The 13,616-nt window shown below is 33.2% G+C and overlaps 1 protein-coding gene across 1 annotated transcript; it reads left to right on the top strand.

The window, feature by feature from the left end:
* Positions 1-1,800: 1,800 nt before the first annotated feature.
* Positions 1,801-10,997, top strand: LOC120337257 (uncharacterized). Its single transcript, XM_078116266.1, has 15 exons — positions 1,801-1,926; positions 2,218-2,345; positions 2,445-2,570; positions 2,900-3,029; positions 4,173-4,339; positions 4,482-4,584; positions 5,336-5,474; positions 6,424-6,480; positions 6,846-6,953; positions 7,747-7,889; positions 8,349-8,447; positions 8,833-8,976; positions 9,983-10,095; positions 10,582-10,716; positions 10,884-10,997. The coding sequence occupies exons 1-15, from the start codon at positions 1,848-1,850 to the stop codon at positions 10,995-10,997; spliced, it is 1,785 nt and encodes a 594-aa protein (XP_077972392.1). The 5' UTR covers positions 1,801-1,847.
* Positions 10,998-13,616: the final 2,619 nt, after the last annotated feature.

A 13,616-nucleotide genomic window follows, 5' to 3' on the forward strand; every position in this document is an offset into this window, starting at 1 on the left:
TACAATTTGAAAATAATTTCACACGCTATGATAGTATAATACATCTACCAATGTAGTGACAACACAAAAATTACCGAAATACTAACAATCCATTTGTTAGGTAAAATTCTAAATTTATTCCGTTGTATGGCTTGCGTAAAAATACGTGCCATGTGTATGTATGCCTCAGGTATGTGGAATTCGGAAGGCCCAACATACTTCGGAACTGGGTGATTCACGTCCGGTAATGCACTGTCGGTGTATAGAATATTTTTTTACGCGAACGTGACATTTGGTGAATTCTATTAGTAATTATTTTTATATGCAATACTAATAGCATACCAACAAAAAATTGAGAGCAATAAGTATTAGGTTTAGTTGCGAGATATCAATCAATTTCAATTTTTTTTATGTATATATATATAATAATAATACTATAAGATTCGGTGAATATTTGTGATTTTCTGTATAAAAACTTCGGGGCGGCAAGGTCGACTCTTAACATATTTCACGAAAATGTCATTTTTTAATGCTTGTCTTTAACTGGCTATCCATAAAAAAAAATTTGCCTTAGATTTGTCGGATGAAGTCGGATGAAATAGGCTTACTATAGCCCGCGATGTTTTTATTTCAATTTTAGGCCATTAACTCTACTGTTTATAGCCTAGCAACTGGAACTATAGTTTTTAGAGACGAGTCTTAACCAGAGTTATGTTACGGAAATAGCTGGATTTTCCAGAGAAGCCAGCATGGAAAGTATCGAGTTTTCGTCAACCGTTCAATATCGTAAACCGTCGGCCTAATTTTTTTCCAGTTCTCAAGTTTGCAGCAAACTTTATAATTTTACCATAGACAAATTTTTCGGAAACCAACCTTTTCAATGGATTGATTGTTGGCTTAAAACGGGAAGTCTCAAAAGATGTCGTGATAGGTTGGTTTTTCTGATTGATGCACAAAGAAGTAATCCATTACACAATTTTTTTGTTATCAGTTTTACTTTCTAATTTCTTGGTGTTCCAGCGTAGGTTCTCCGGGGCAAAAAAAGTTTGAGAAACTCTGTCCTACACCAACGCTGCAAATGCCTAACGTTCATCACGTTAGGCCTTTATCCATTTGGACGTGAAAATTGAAATAAACCGAGCTTTCCATCAAGTTTGGTTACTGCTGTTCAAGTTAGACTTCCTTTCCAAGTCAATTTTATATTTGTTTAAATGAGATTTTTTAAAGTGATACTTTGCGAGGAAATTATGAGAAAATTTTCACGGTTCGAACATCCAATTTTTACAATCCAACATTTACACATCCGATGAGAATGCATTGATACGCAGAAACTCAAATCAGTCTTAAGAAATGTAACAACGTATTTTCAATTGTTCTTTATACCGTTTGTGTCTTTACCAAGGAAATGAGCTTCACGAATTGATATTCATATTGTCCAAACCACAATGTAGCGTTCATTTGTATGCTTCCACGTATATGCAATATAACGTTATACTCAATTGAACATATGCGGGCAGATAGGCGTCGAGTGCGTTTGTACCCATTATTTTAACCAGTTATGATCCGTTTAGAGTAGACATTCATTATCTTCAATAAGCTACAAATTATGGGAATTTTAATAAATAAAATAAAAAACTTTTTATGAAATAATAATTTTTCGAATTTATGAGGCTATTGTAACATCGGTGCAGCGTAATGCGAGATCCATTTTTTCGTTGTTAGAATCCTGTATATAAATTCAAATTATTCTACGTTGGATAAATAGAGAATTGAATACTTACAGAAGTTCATTTTGACTTTATCCTTTAGCAGGTGTATATATAATACTACATAATATATTAGTAGAATGAGGAATTTCTGATTGTGCAATGGCGATGACCGTTGCTTTATTGAATATATTGTTTGGGTTTATTTGTGGATGTATTATAGGTTCACAAGGAGTAGATGGTAAGGGAAATTACGTATTTTTATTGCTAATTTTAGTGGTATGGACATGTGTTTATAGATAAAGATGGTTCCATATGTTCACGTTTGCTAGCGCATTAAACAATGTCATTAACAGAAAATATCTGATCTGCAGTGCCAAATTTAGATTTAGTTTTCGACACTATTCAAGACAGATTTATAATATTTGCTTGAACGGTCACTGAAGCCTGGCTTGTATTATTAAAAGTCTATATAATCTAAAATATATATAAATATTCAAACGTTAGCATCAACCACGTTACTATTTTCCAGTGGTGGGACTATGGGAAGATTTTCCGGTTGGAATTCCATGTGAAGAAGCCGTCAAAAGTTTGGCTCCGCCGCATCCATTTGGGCCACCACCCTCAGATCGCCCAGGCGATGACAATGAAAACATTACAGTACGAATTTTTCATCAATATTATCTTTTATCCGAATTTCAAGTTATATTTTAAGGACCATTGATAATATGAAATAAATTATTCATCTTATTCTTTCAGTGCACCATCACTAGAAATGATAATGTTGAATTCAACAAAACCATAACTTGGGGTGACAGACGTAAAGAAGGATACTTTGGTGATGCGGACAAAAAATGGAACAATGCTAATATTTCCGTTAAAATTGTATGTATTAAAATTTTGAAAATTCGAAAAAAATTGAAAAAAGTTTTATTTGGGTTAGTTGACGCAATGTGATGAATAATTTAATTTTATTTAATTGTCTTCGGGATAGAAACAAGCTACCATTGACGAAGACAATTAATAAACGAATAATTATATCATAGTATTTATGCAATTATTATAACGAAACAGCGGTTCAGTTTGATGTTTATTTACTACAAGAAATAAGAGAGATATGAATCCTAATTTCGTGCATTATTGGCTGGCGCTGTGGCTGTTATTAGCAGACTCGCCGACAATTGTTATCTATCAATTGACCATATCTTTTTCAGTTTTGGGCCGGCGACCCATTTGAATATAATTTTCAAACCGAATTGGAAACTATTCCAGACATGAATTGCTCACGTACATTACTGCATAGTACCAAAGACCGAGAAGAAGAGATCACTTTAAGTTGCTATGGTATACTATAAAGTTTTTTTTTTATTTCATTGTTACTTCTGTTCATACAGTAAATTTTATTACTTTTTGCCTATTATGAATATTGCTTATTATCCACTGACTGGAATAGATCAATTGAGGTAACCGGATACGATATTATTCAATTTTTTGAATATAACTAAATTGTTATTGGCTATTAAAACTGGTCTGTTTGATTGTTATCCTTTCGAAAAAATAGAGAAATCTTTCCAATATCATCTCCTTAACACTCAGTTGAATATTGTAATTTTCCATAGTGAAATAGATGCACCACATACCTAGCAAAATGTACTTAAAACTTAAGTACAAACTTAGAAAAGCTAGCACAAGGGGGCCTTTTCAATGTTCGAATGTTAATTTTTTAAATTAGTACAGTAAGTTAGACAGAGCTTCAAAACACTTAATCCAGTGAAAGTTGAAAAAAATGTAGTCGTTAAAGTTACGGTGTGTAACAATATTTTGTGTTTTTAGTTTATAATGCACTGCTAGTGTAAGGCTTTTTTGTGGACAGATTTTGAATATTCAATAAGTTTTCAGGCTTGCATAGCCTTCTATTTTAGGACGCCATGCTGACAGCTCTTTGTCTTAGCAAGAGTTCATTGATTATTATATTTTCGTAAGGATTGCAAATTTCAACAAACTTGTGACAGGAAATTAAAATCAAAATTTACTTGTGGAAACTAATAAAGTAAAGATGTTCTTATAGCGGCAAAATCACAAGAAAAATACTAATTTAAATACCTGGAAGACCTCATGATTTTTTGTGTCTTTTGTTTAAGTAATTTAATAAATTGTACATTTTTCCTTTTTTTTACATTGCGTTTGCATTTATGCCTCAAAGAGTCAATATTTCACAAGTTTCTTTGATTATGATAAAATTATTTACAACGCGCATATTTATTGACGTGCAGCGCACACTGTTGCTCTGACTTCTTTTGTGTTTCACAAACTTCTGTTGCATCAATTTTTAAATTCTAGACATTGAGGTGTCCCGGAATGGTTTAACACAAAGTTGGCAACCCTATATTGATTTTGAAATATAAGACAAATTGAAGTTAAAACTTATGAAAGCGAATAAAGATCTTTATTTTGAGAGAAACTAATGTAATTGCTTGTTCATTTCAGCTGCGAAAGTAAGTCAAAACAATAAAATGAAAATGTCTGAAGAGCAATACAATGAAATTACGACAACATGGTACAAGGACTGTAAAATAATTTCTGAAAATAACGAACACTTTAACCAAGAGGATGGGAACTATAACTATAAGGAAATAAAATTCAAATCACTAAAGGTGAGATACTTGAATATATAAACGTATGTTAAAAGGCATGACATTTCTAGATGAAATAAATCGAAATAAATAACTCGAAGTTAAAGTTGAAATTGGAAAGAAAGTTTGGAATAGCATGGACTAAAATGATTTCTTCTTATAGATTCCAAAACCGTCATACAACACTACACCGGGATTATATCACTGTGTTCTGGATTACAAAGGAAATGAGCTGACGTCAAGATCGTATAAAGTCTGTATACGAGGTAAGAAAATATTTGAATATTTAACAGTGTGCAAAATTTCATAACAATGTATGTTGATATTTGTATTTTCTTTCGATTGAATAAACAAGACGATCTCCGAGGTTGGTAATTGAAATATTGGCAGCAGCCTGGACACTTTTTTACCTTGATGATATTTCAGGCGCAAGTTTTGGTGGATTTCCAGCAATTTGTAGGTTTTTAGTTTTCCAAAATTTGGGTACAAATAAAATGACTGTGTGATTATTTTTTCAAGTTTCAACTCAGTTGCACTGATCAGATATTAGTCCAGATGGAAATATAAAATAAAAAGCCCTCAAAAAAAAAACTATTTTTCTGGGTCCAGAATAGAAAAAATATCCAGTGATACAGTATATTGATATCGTATCCAGGTACTAATTGCGTTGACCATGCAAACCCAGAGGTCTCTGGTTTAAAAATCCCTTTAACTAACTTTTGTTTATTTTCTCATTGTATGCGCAACATTCCTAAAACAGCACTCTGCCTGAAAAAGCAGCATTCTAACGTACTTGTTGAAATAACCTGAAGATGGCATATTCAAAAATTTGAAGTAAACACACACTCCATGTCAACAAGGAAGCATTGCAAAAATATACTGCCAAAACTGCTGTCTACACGACATAGCTATTTTTAATTCGCTAAATTTAAAACCATTATGTCTCTGGTACTTCAGCAAATCAAAAACTAGAGAATAATAATAGCGTTCTAGAAAAAATAATTTTTGTTTTATTAGAAAAATTCGAGTATGCAAACAATCCTACAATAGTTGCATCCGAAGATGAATATATTGTGGAGCCTGGAAAAAGTTTAGACGTTCATTGCAAAGGAAATATTGGGGGAAATATTGATCAAACCACTGTATTCTGGTTGAGGTAGAAAATCTTAGATAATGTCGGACAAGAGTCTGTAAATAGTCAAGAAACTCAAGTTTCATGATGAATCAGTTAAATAAACGATTGAGTTCAAATTAATATACAAACTTCTTTTCGAAATAACTTTATTTTAACTTATCAAAATATAGTTTACCGATATATATATATATCTTTTGCTGTTGGCAATCCCGTCCCATGGGATTTCCATGGGACGGGATGAGACAGCACACATTTATATTTCCCATTGGACACGTGGGACAAGAAAACCGTATGATTTTCGGGGAAATGATGGTTAAACATTCCGTTGTGGACTTCGTGTTCATATATTTGAGCATAGCTCTTTTGTTAGTTATAAAGAGCAAAATATATCCAGCATTACAAATATACCTCATGAAGGTTGATGGACACATGTATAATAGTTATGAATATAAAGGTAACAAAGTCCGTAAATTTTGTTGTTTTGCATGTTTCTTCGTACATGTAGTTCTATTTAGTAGAGGCTAAACCTAAATTTAACAATTTTTATTGAATTTTATTTCAATGGGAATCCAATGGGATGGGATGGGAGGGGCACAGTTGCTATGGGGTGGTATGGGAATAGGACAGAAAAATATTTTCCATGGACAAGCTTGGCTATACTTGTGCCTGCTTCATCCGCAGGTTGGAAACCACCAACTTGAATTTCATTCATTCCTTTATGTTATGTTAACATGAATGTGATCAAAAATTGCAATGAAAGTTTTTAATAAATATTTTATAACTATGGCTAAAATATATAACTTGGTTAGGATTGCTGAAGATCGCCAAAACACAGCTGTGGATTTTTTTACCATGTTGCATTGCTTGCCTACTGTAGCTGATATGTCAAAATTTTACATTCAACCGTTTTACATTCTATATTACCTAATATTTTATTAATTAAAATTGTTCCAATATTTTTTTCATCTAGGAACAACACTGAAATATGCCACTCAAGGGTAAATGAAAAGAGCGACAACTGCTCATCGTAAGTATTCACGGATATGTGTACTATATGACTAAGGAGGAAGTTCCCTTTCGATGCACATGGGCAAATAATTATGCTTTCGGAGTCGACTTGTGATATCGACAACGGGAAAGAGTTCGCATATCTATTTATTCGATTTTCTCATTACCGTTAACGTTTTTGCCGGAACACAAAATCTTCTGATGAGCTGTTAAAATAAAAACCATATGGCTTGAAACAGTAGATTGTTATATGTGGTAAAAAACGACTTTTCGGCAATCGAATCTCAGAATCTGAGCCTTACCGTACAACACACCAAAAATAAAAGCAAATGTTTTTGCTGTTTTCTGAGTATCTTACAAATACGCGAAATACGTTCTTTACAGAGAACGTCACATAAACGAAGCTTCTTGTGAAACGCTAACAGAAGCTGAGGCAATTGAGGCTCAAAAAAGGCGGCTTGCTGACAATTTTACTGCGACCTATACATTCAGGTGGGTTGGTTTTTGCGTTTGCATTGACAAAATAAACTGCCAAAATCAAGCAACGCTATTTAACCATTTAGCTCTTTATTTTGCCAGGGCTACATCCATAAAAAATACTGCAAAGGGTCGCATTGAAATTTTTTTTTTAAATACCAAGATAGTCATATATAATATAGTGTCGAAATTAATTGTGGCAGACATTATGGAACCGGAGATGAAAAAAATCCTAATAATATTTTACCAAATTAATGGTTGGAATACAAAAAATAGACACAAAATAATACACAAAATAAAAAAATAGGATGAATTTTCCTGAGGCAAAGGATCGGCCTAACATGCCTATTAATTACTTGAAATTTCAAATTATTTTTTTTTTGCTCAAAATGCTTATTTAATCCGTACGTTGAAGATAGATTCGTCAAACTTACTTGTGACTTGATTTCCTTTCAAGTCGTGGAATGTTTTATCATACACGTCCTTTACCTTATATGTAGGTTAAACCAACAAAAAAGGATAAGATTCTAAATGGAGAGCATAAATATGAAAATGCATTAAACTTGCACTTGTCATAATGCACTAGTGACATTAGCAGCCCCAGCACTAATATTTCAAATTTTGCCGCATTGTCCACAGAGAACGACCCACGTCCGCAAACCCACATATTCTACCAACATATTATGAGAGTAATATGTAAATGAAAGTATTTGGTATTTGTAGATGTAATGAAAACTTGGGCCATTTTTTAGGTGGACAACACAAGGACAAAATAGTTATTTCTAAATCTATTGCTTTTTGTTTCCAGTAATGCAGATTTTTCAGATAGCGGCGTCTACACCTGTCTTTTGGCAACTATCGGGGATGACCCAAGAGATAAATTCCGAGTTACTGTTCGCTATGCGGAATCAAGACACAAAACATTGATAATAATTTGGATAAATCTAGGAGGTAAGGGGGGGTCGAAGTTTGACTATTTTGTTGATATTACTATTTAGGCAAATGTTCAATGTAAAAATTCAAGCTTCTAGGAGCTGAAGTTTTTAGAATCAGGATTTTCAGCATTCTTTGAAAAAATCATGCAAAGTCAAATATTTTTAGTCAATTTTTGATTATCATGGGGATCGGAAGCTAGATTTGGAATTGAATATTTTCGGACATTGATGTAAAAAGTAGAATTAAATAAAAATAAATCTGTCAATTAGGAAGTCGGAGCTGGAGTCACGCCTTTTAAAATAAGTAAGTCAGATGGAACCGCCCTCGGTTAAAAAAAATTAATAGTTGATTCGCCTTCTTGACGAGAAACGCAAGTTCTTAATAACAAAGTAACACAAAAATGACTCGGCAAACTACCATTAAAAGTTATATTTCAAAATTTGATCGAATAAATGACATCATTTTTCGTTTCAGCTTGCGGGGTCATTGCAGTTATTTTTGGAATTCTTTATCGGCAATTTTCGACCGAAATACGTTATTTTTGGAAAAAATGCTTTGGAAAGAAAAAGGAAAGTAAGTGATCAATCAATATAAACGTGCAGTGACATTTAATATAGCGTTCCTAAATAAAAATAAAAAATAATCATTGAAATTGGACACGAGAAATTGGAGCAAAATCGAGATAGCCAGTGTCATGAATTTTCTGACAGAGGCTTGGATCATTTCAAGTTAACATTGTAAACCAGGTGGAGAAACAAAACGGGAAAGAACGCTAAGCATAGAATAGTTAATACTATCTCGTATCCGGCAAATGATAGCTAAGAGTCCGAAGTAATTATTAAATAAAGGGAAAAACCTATTATTCACAGTATTAACAAAACCATTGCGCTCAACTGTAGGTTGAATTCGAATTTTCCAATTTTTCATATAAATTCTATTTTGCTTTGTTTCAATTCAGCTGACAAGTATTTAGCATATTTGGTCTACATGCCTGATGCATTTGACAACCATAACAATAACGGTCTTGATGTTCTGATGAAGTATTTGAATGAATCAAAAGGGACTTACTATGATCCAAACAAAAGTCACAATGATATTTTTAGTAAGTATAAAACTATTCCATCTAGATCAGGGTAGTTCAGGCCTACGGGCAACATGTGATCTGCGGCTTCATTATCTGTGACCCGCGTCGCATTCGGAGAGTAATCAAAAAATCTCATTTGGTGTTGTTCCGTCATAAAATTAACCAGAAAAGTCTTATTGTTACATCCCTGATATCACTGCATTGGCCGGCGGTATGGCTAGCTGACGCAAATAGCATGTTGAACGACGTGCTCGGCAGTAAATTGTTACCTGGCTTTCTAACTATTTGGTCGAGAATATATGCTAACAGTTTTGGCATCATAGAAAACTAAAAATCGAATGTGGATTCTATTAGCCTATTGACTATGCCCGATAACGGAATATTAATGTTTAGGCCCATCAATATAATTCATGCTTGGTGTTTCCGGTAACCAGCCTAAAGAGTATTACAGTACAGCACAGTGATTTTTGGCCCCCGGACAACCTTAGACCATCCTGACCTAGATGTTGGCATTAAAGATATTTCTTGGTAAACCCACCCCTTTGCTTTTCAGACATGACCCTTTCATTTAATAATTTCTACAGCAGGAGTTTCAACCAATTTCTGTTATAAACCCTGCAAAGTTTGGCCACTGGAGCAAGGGTCATGTGACATTGGTTTCCTTGCGAACCTCTGAAATTTTGTAAAAAGCCGTCTCTAGTTATGAGCTTCAACCGATTGGGCCAATACTTTAACGCTTCAAGGATTTTGTAACATTTTAGCTTATACAACACATCGTATATTAGATCCCGCCAAATATGACTGCGCTATAATGGAAATCTAAAACTGTGAAATCGAGAAATGTTAACATGAAATTTTTTCGCGTTTTCAAAGTTATTCTCATTGGTGATTTTGGAGGCCAAACTAAGTTAACCGATTACCTAACATGTGCAGGCCACAATTTCTTCAGATCACATTACAGTACAGTATATATATATAGTGAGTTAGTTATGTTTCCGTGATTTTGAAAATTAACACTTTTTAGTGACCATTGGAAACGACTTCAGATCAACTCTGGAAAAATGTATGAAAATGGTGGTAATTGTGACCCCAGAATTAATTCAACAAAACGATATTGAAATATTCAAAACATACGAGGTGAGCATAATGGACTGGTGCCGTTGTCAAAAAACTTTTCGTGCTATTATTTTTGGCGTGAATACAACTTTGTTTGCTTAATTTTTGCCTACTACATTATATATATGCCTGCTTTGCCCCTACCGCAACCACTCGGGTAAGGTATATATCCTGAAGGGCGCAAAAATTTGCCGCACAAAAGGTCAGCCTCCGTGTTTGTAAGCATCGAGTAAGTGATGAGTTTTACGTATTCAACCCTCTTGTTCGAAATGTATTTGATAGAATAGATATCGTTTTGATTCAATAAAAACCATTTCATTACACCCAGCGTGAGATGATTGGTTTTATTTGGGGTTCATTCAAAATTTTATTCAAACGATTCATTGAATATCGTAAGTTTCATTTTCAAATTCGAAAAAATATCTTTGATTGCTTACTCCAGACTATATGATGTACTAGTTGTAATAGAAGATGACTGTATTGCTTAATTTAAATATGACCACTCAGGGACTTCGAGAAAGTGTGAAAAAAGACTTGGGAATAGTTTTTGTGTGCTCTAAAGACATGAAGAAAATGTTGACTGAAAGAGCTAAGGAAAATGATACCGTCGCCATCACCATAAAAAAATTTATGAAAAAGCAGGTATTATCCATAACATATAAATACACATTACAATAGAAATGGCAGATTCGTAACTGACTTGTAAGGCCTTCAGAAAAATTTCAAACGTTAATAAACTTGCATAATTCCTAATAAACGAATCCATTGCCATCGTGCAACAAAAGTATTTTTATAACATCGTGTGGAAGAAAAATAAGACAAGAAGAATGAAACGGGCTTTGTATGTTGCACTTCCAAATGTTGAAACAGTTGAATACAGAGATGATATTGAAGATAAATGCTATGAGAACACAGTTGTGTAGATCCATGTAACATCTTCACCGGTATCATGACAAAACTGAGACTAAATGCAAAACTGAGATTAAACCCCCTCTTTGTTTAGGAATCCATGTATGTAATCAAATATAAAAACGATTTGTGTTGCTTTGAGGTAGGGGATGAATTTATATTTCTGTTATTACATTGAAAATTGATTCGTTATTACGTCGTTTCTTCATTTTGTATAAAATAGTCAATGAGGAATCTTCAATTATTTTCCAGTGGCACCACAAATTTATTATCATGTCTATATAAGTTCTATATACTCACTAACAGATACATGGATGTAGATTGTAGAGCCCTATTATTTTCGAAAGGCTGTATTTTTTAGATTCGTCGTTGTACTCACACAATTTACTATACTGATCGTGAGGCGTTGGTCATGGCTTTTAACAAAATTTACAGAATTTGCTTCTTCGATTGGACTTCTTAGTCTGGTTAAGTTTATGAAAACCACTGAGTCTTGTACCGATTGGATATCTGCCTCTTTCTTCATTGTCAGTTTTGGCTGAGAACCTTTCATCTTAGCCATTATTTCTCTTCAAGTTTACGTTGATTTTTTGTGTCTTTCTATTGTCTTGGTGGGTATTACATCGTTTCCTGTGTTGTGTGATTTATGTATATTTAATATTCATGCTTTTAGTTGATGTGATGTTGTCCAGTATCACTATTTCAACAAATTTTACCAGGCATAAATTTTGGCGAGTTTATTTTAAAAATGGGATTGTTCACAAAAAAGGTCGATGAAGCTTTAAAAGTCAAACTTCAATTTGATTAGTTGTCGCCAAACTCAAAATATGTACATTATAATGATCATTTTTCATGAAGTGATGCATATTTTTCAAAGTGTCTTTCAGAAAAGTCGACTTTTAATTATTGAACTTCTCGTGACTTTATTTTAAAATTAACAAAATGACTTGGTACTTATAAAATTTTCATACTGTTAATTATTCGCCTTAACTTCACTTATGCATTGAAAAGCAAAATGTCATTTTAACTGTTATTTCAATCCTATTGTTTTATCGTATTTTTACGTATATTTTCATACTGTACTTCGATTATACTTTTCTAATCCACACTGTGAATCACATATTCAGAATTCTAGGAAAACTTGTTTAATATCGGAAATGCTCAGGTTTAAACTTAAAACTAAAAAACAACAAGTTAACTTGGATGTGAGTACACATGTTGTGTAGCTGCTTCAAAAATCAGACGCGTTGTCCACATGACTGCCCAGCCCAACAAGCTCATGACGATTGCCGTCATATATCCATCCGCATTTCCAACTGTTCTGGCAACATATACTAACATCTCATGTGAACATAAAAAAGGTGGTTCCGAATTTTTTTCTGATACATTCGTCTATTTGTTCATTTCGAAACCTCCCTCGCTTCGCATAAAACAGTTGTTGTTTCATGTTTAATAGATCGTATGCAAGGGATACTAAAACGAGCTATTTATTTGGCTTTTGTACACTTTAAATTGCCTATTATGTGTGCATACGTATCATAACGGATGTATTACAATAATAGTACATAAGAAAAGGGGTTAGTAGTACTATACGAAAATATAAAGTAAAAGTTGATCATCACGAAAAACAATAAAATTCTTTCTTGGGGATGAAATAAGTTGGGAAACTCTGCTATAATGCATCACCAACATAAGAGCCTAAATTGGGATGCCGACAGTAAGTCTGCCACAAATAATACTCATCTATGGCAACTACGGTGACCTCGTGACCTTGCTTTAAACTTTTCAAATGTAAATAGGCATATTTGACATTTTATTGTAGTAAAGGGCATTCAAATCCCAATTCAAATGATGAGAAACAGGAAACGTTCTTGACACAATTGTGGCCACAAGCCAACAGTTCATATCCACATAGATAATCTGAAATGGAAAATATATTATGTCAAATAATAAACTGTTTGCTTTTATCGAACGTAAAGAGCAATAGTTAATAAAAAGGTAAAATAATACATTACCTATGAGGGTTGACTAGTAGTTTTGACCGCCTTGTGATTCCGATCCAACATTATCATATTTCCAACTTTGATAAGGCGCGGGTTTATTCACGTGATCCATATTTAACCTGGCCTAATGTTTTAACAAAATAATAAAGAGTTCATACAATAGCAAAAGATAAGATAACATGCTATTATTTCAAATTTATTTATTCGAGATTTCCGTTCGAGAATTTGGAGTAATACTACATGAAACAGTTTTCGGATTTTGTACCGGTCGTTTTATTTATAAATCATCAAATCACAACTCGCAGATTTCCTATTTCAATATAAACAACCAGTATATTATAAATCTAACATCAAATTAACAAAGCAGGTGACTTATGAGACTTTGAATAAAAATACATATCAAATTAAATTGAATTTCTGAGTATTCGAAATCAAAAAATTTTTCAGAAAAGAATAGAATTTGAAAATAATTTTACACGCCATGATAGTATATTATGCGACAGATGTATGGGCAACACAAAAATTATCGAAATACTAACAATCCATTTGTTAGGTAAGATTCTAAATTTATTACGTTGTACGGCTCCCGTAAAAATACGTGTCATGTGGTTGTATGCCTCAGGTATGTGG

This window comes from Styela clava, chromosome 1 (assembly GCF_964204865.1).
Source record: "Styela clava chromosome 1, kaStyClav1.hap1.2, whole genome shotgun sequence".
NCBI lineage: Eukaryota > Metazoa > Chordata > Ascidiacea > Stolidobranchia > Styelidae > Styela > Styela clava.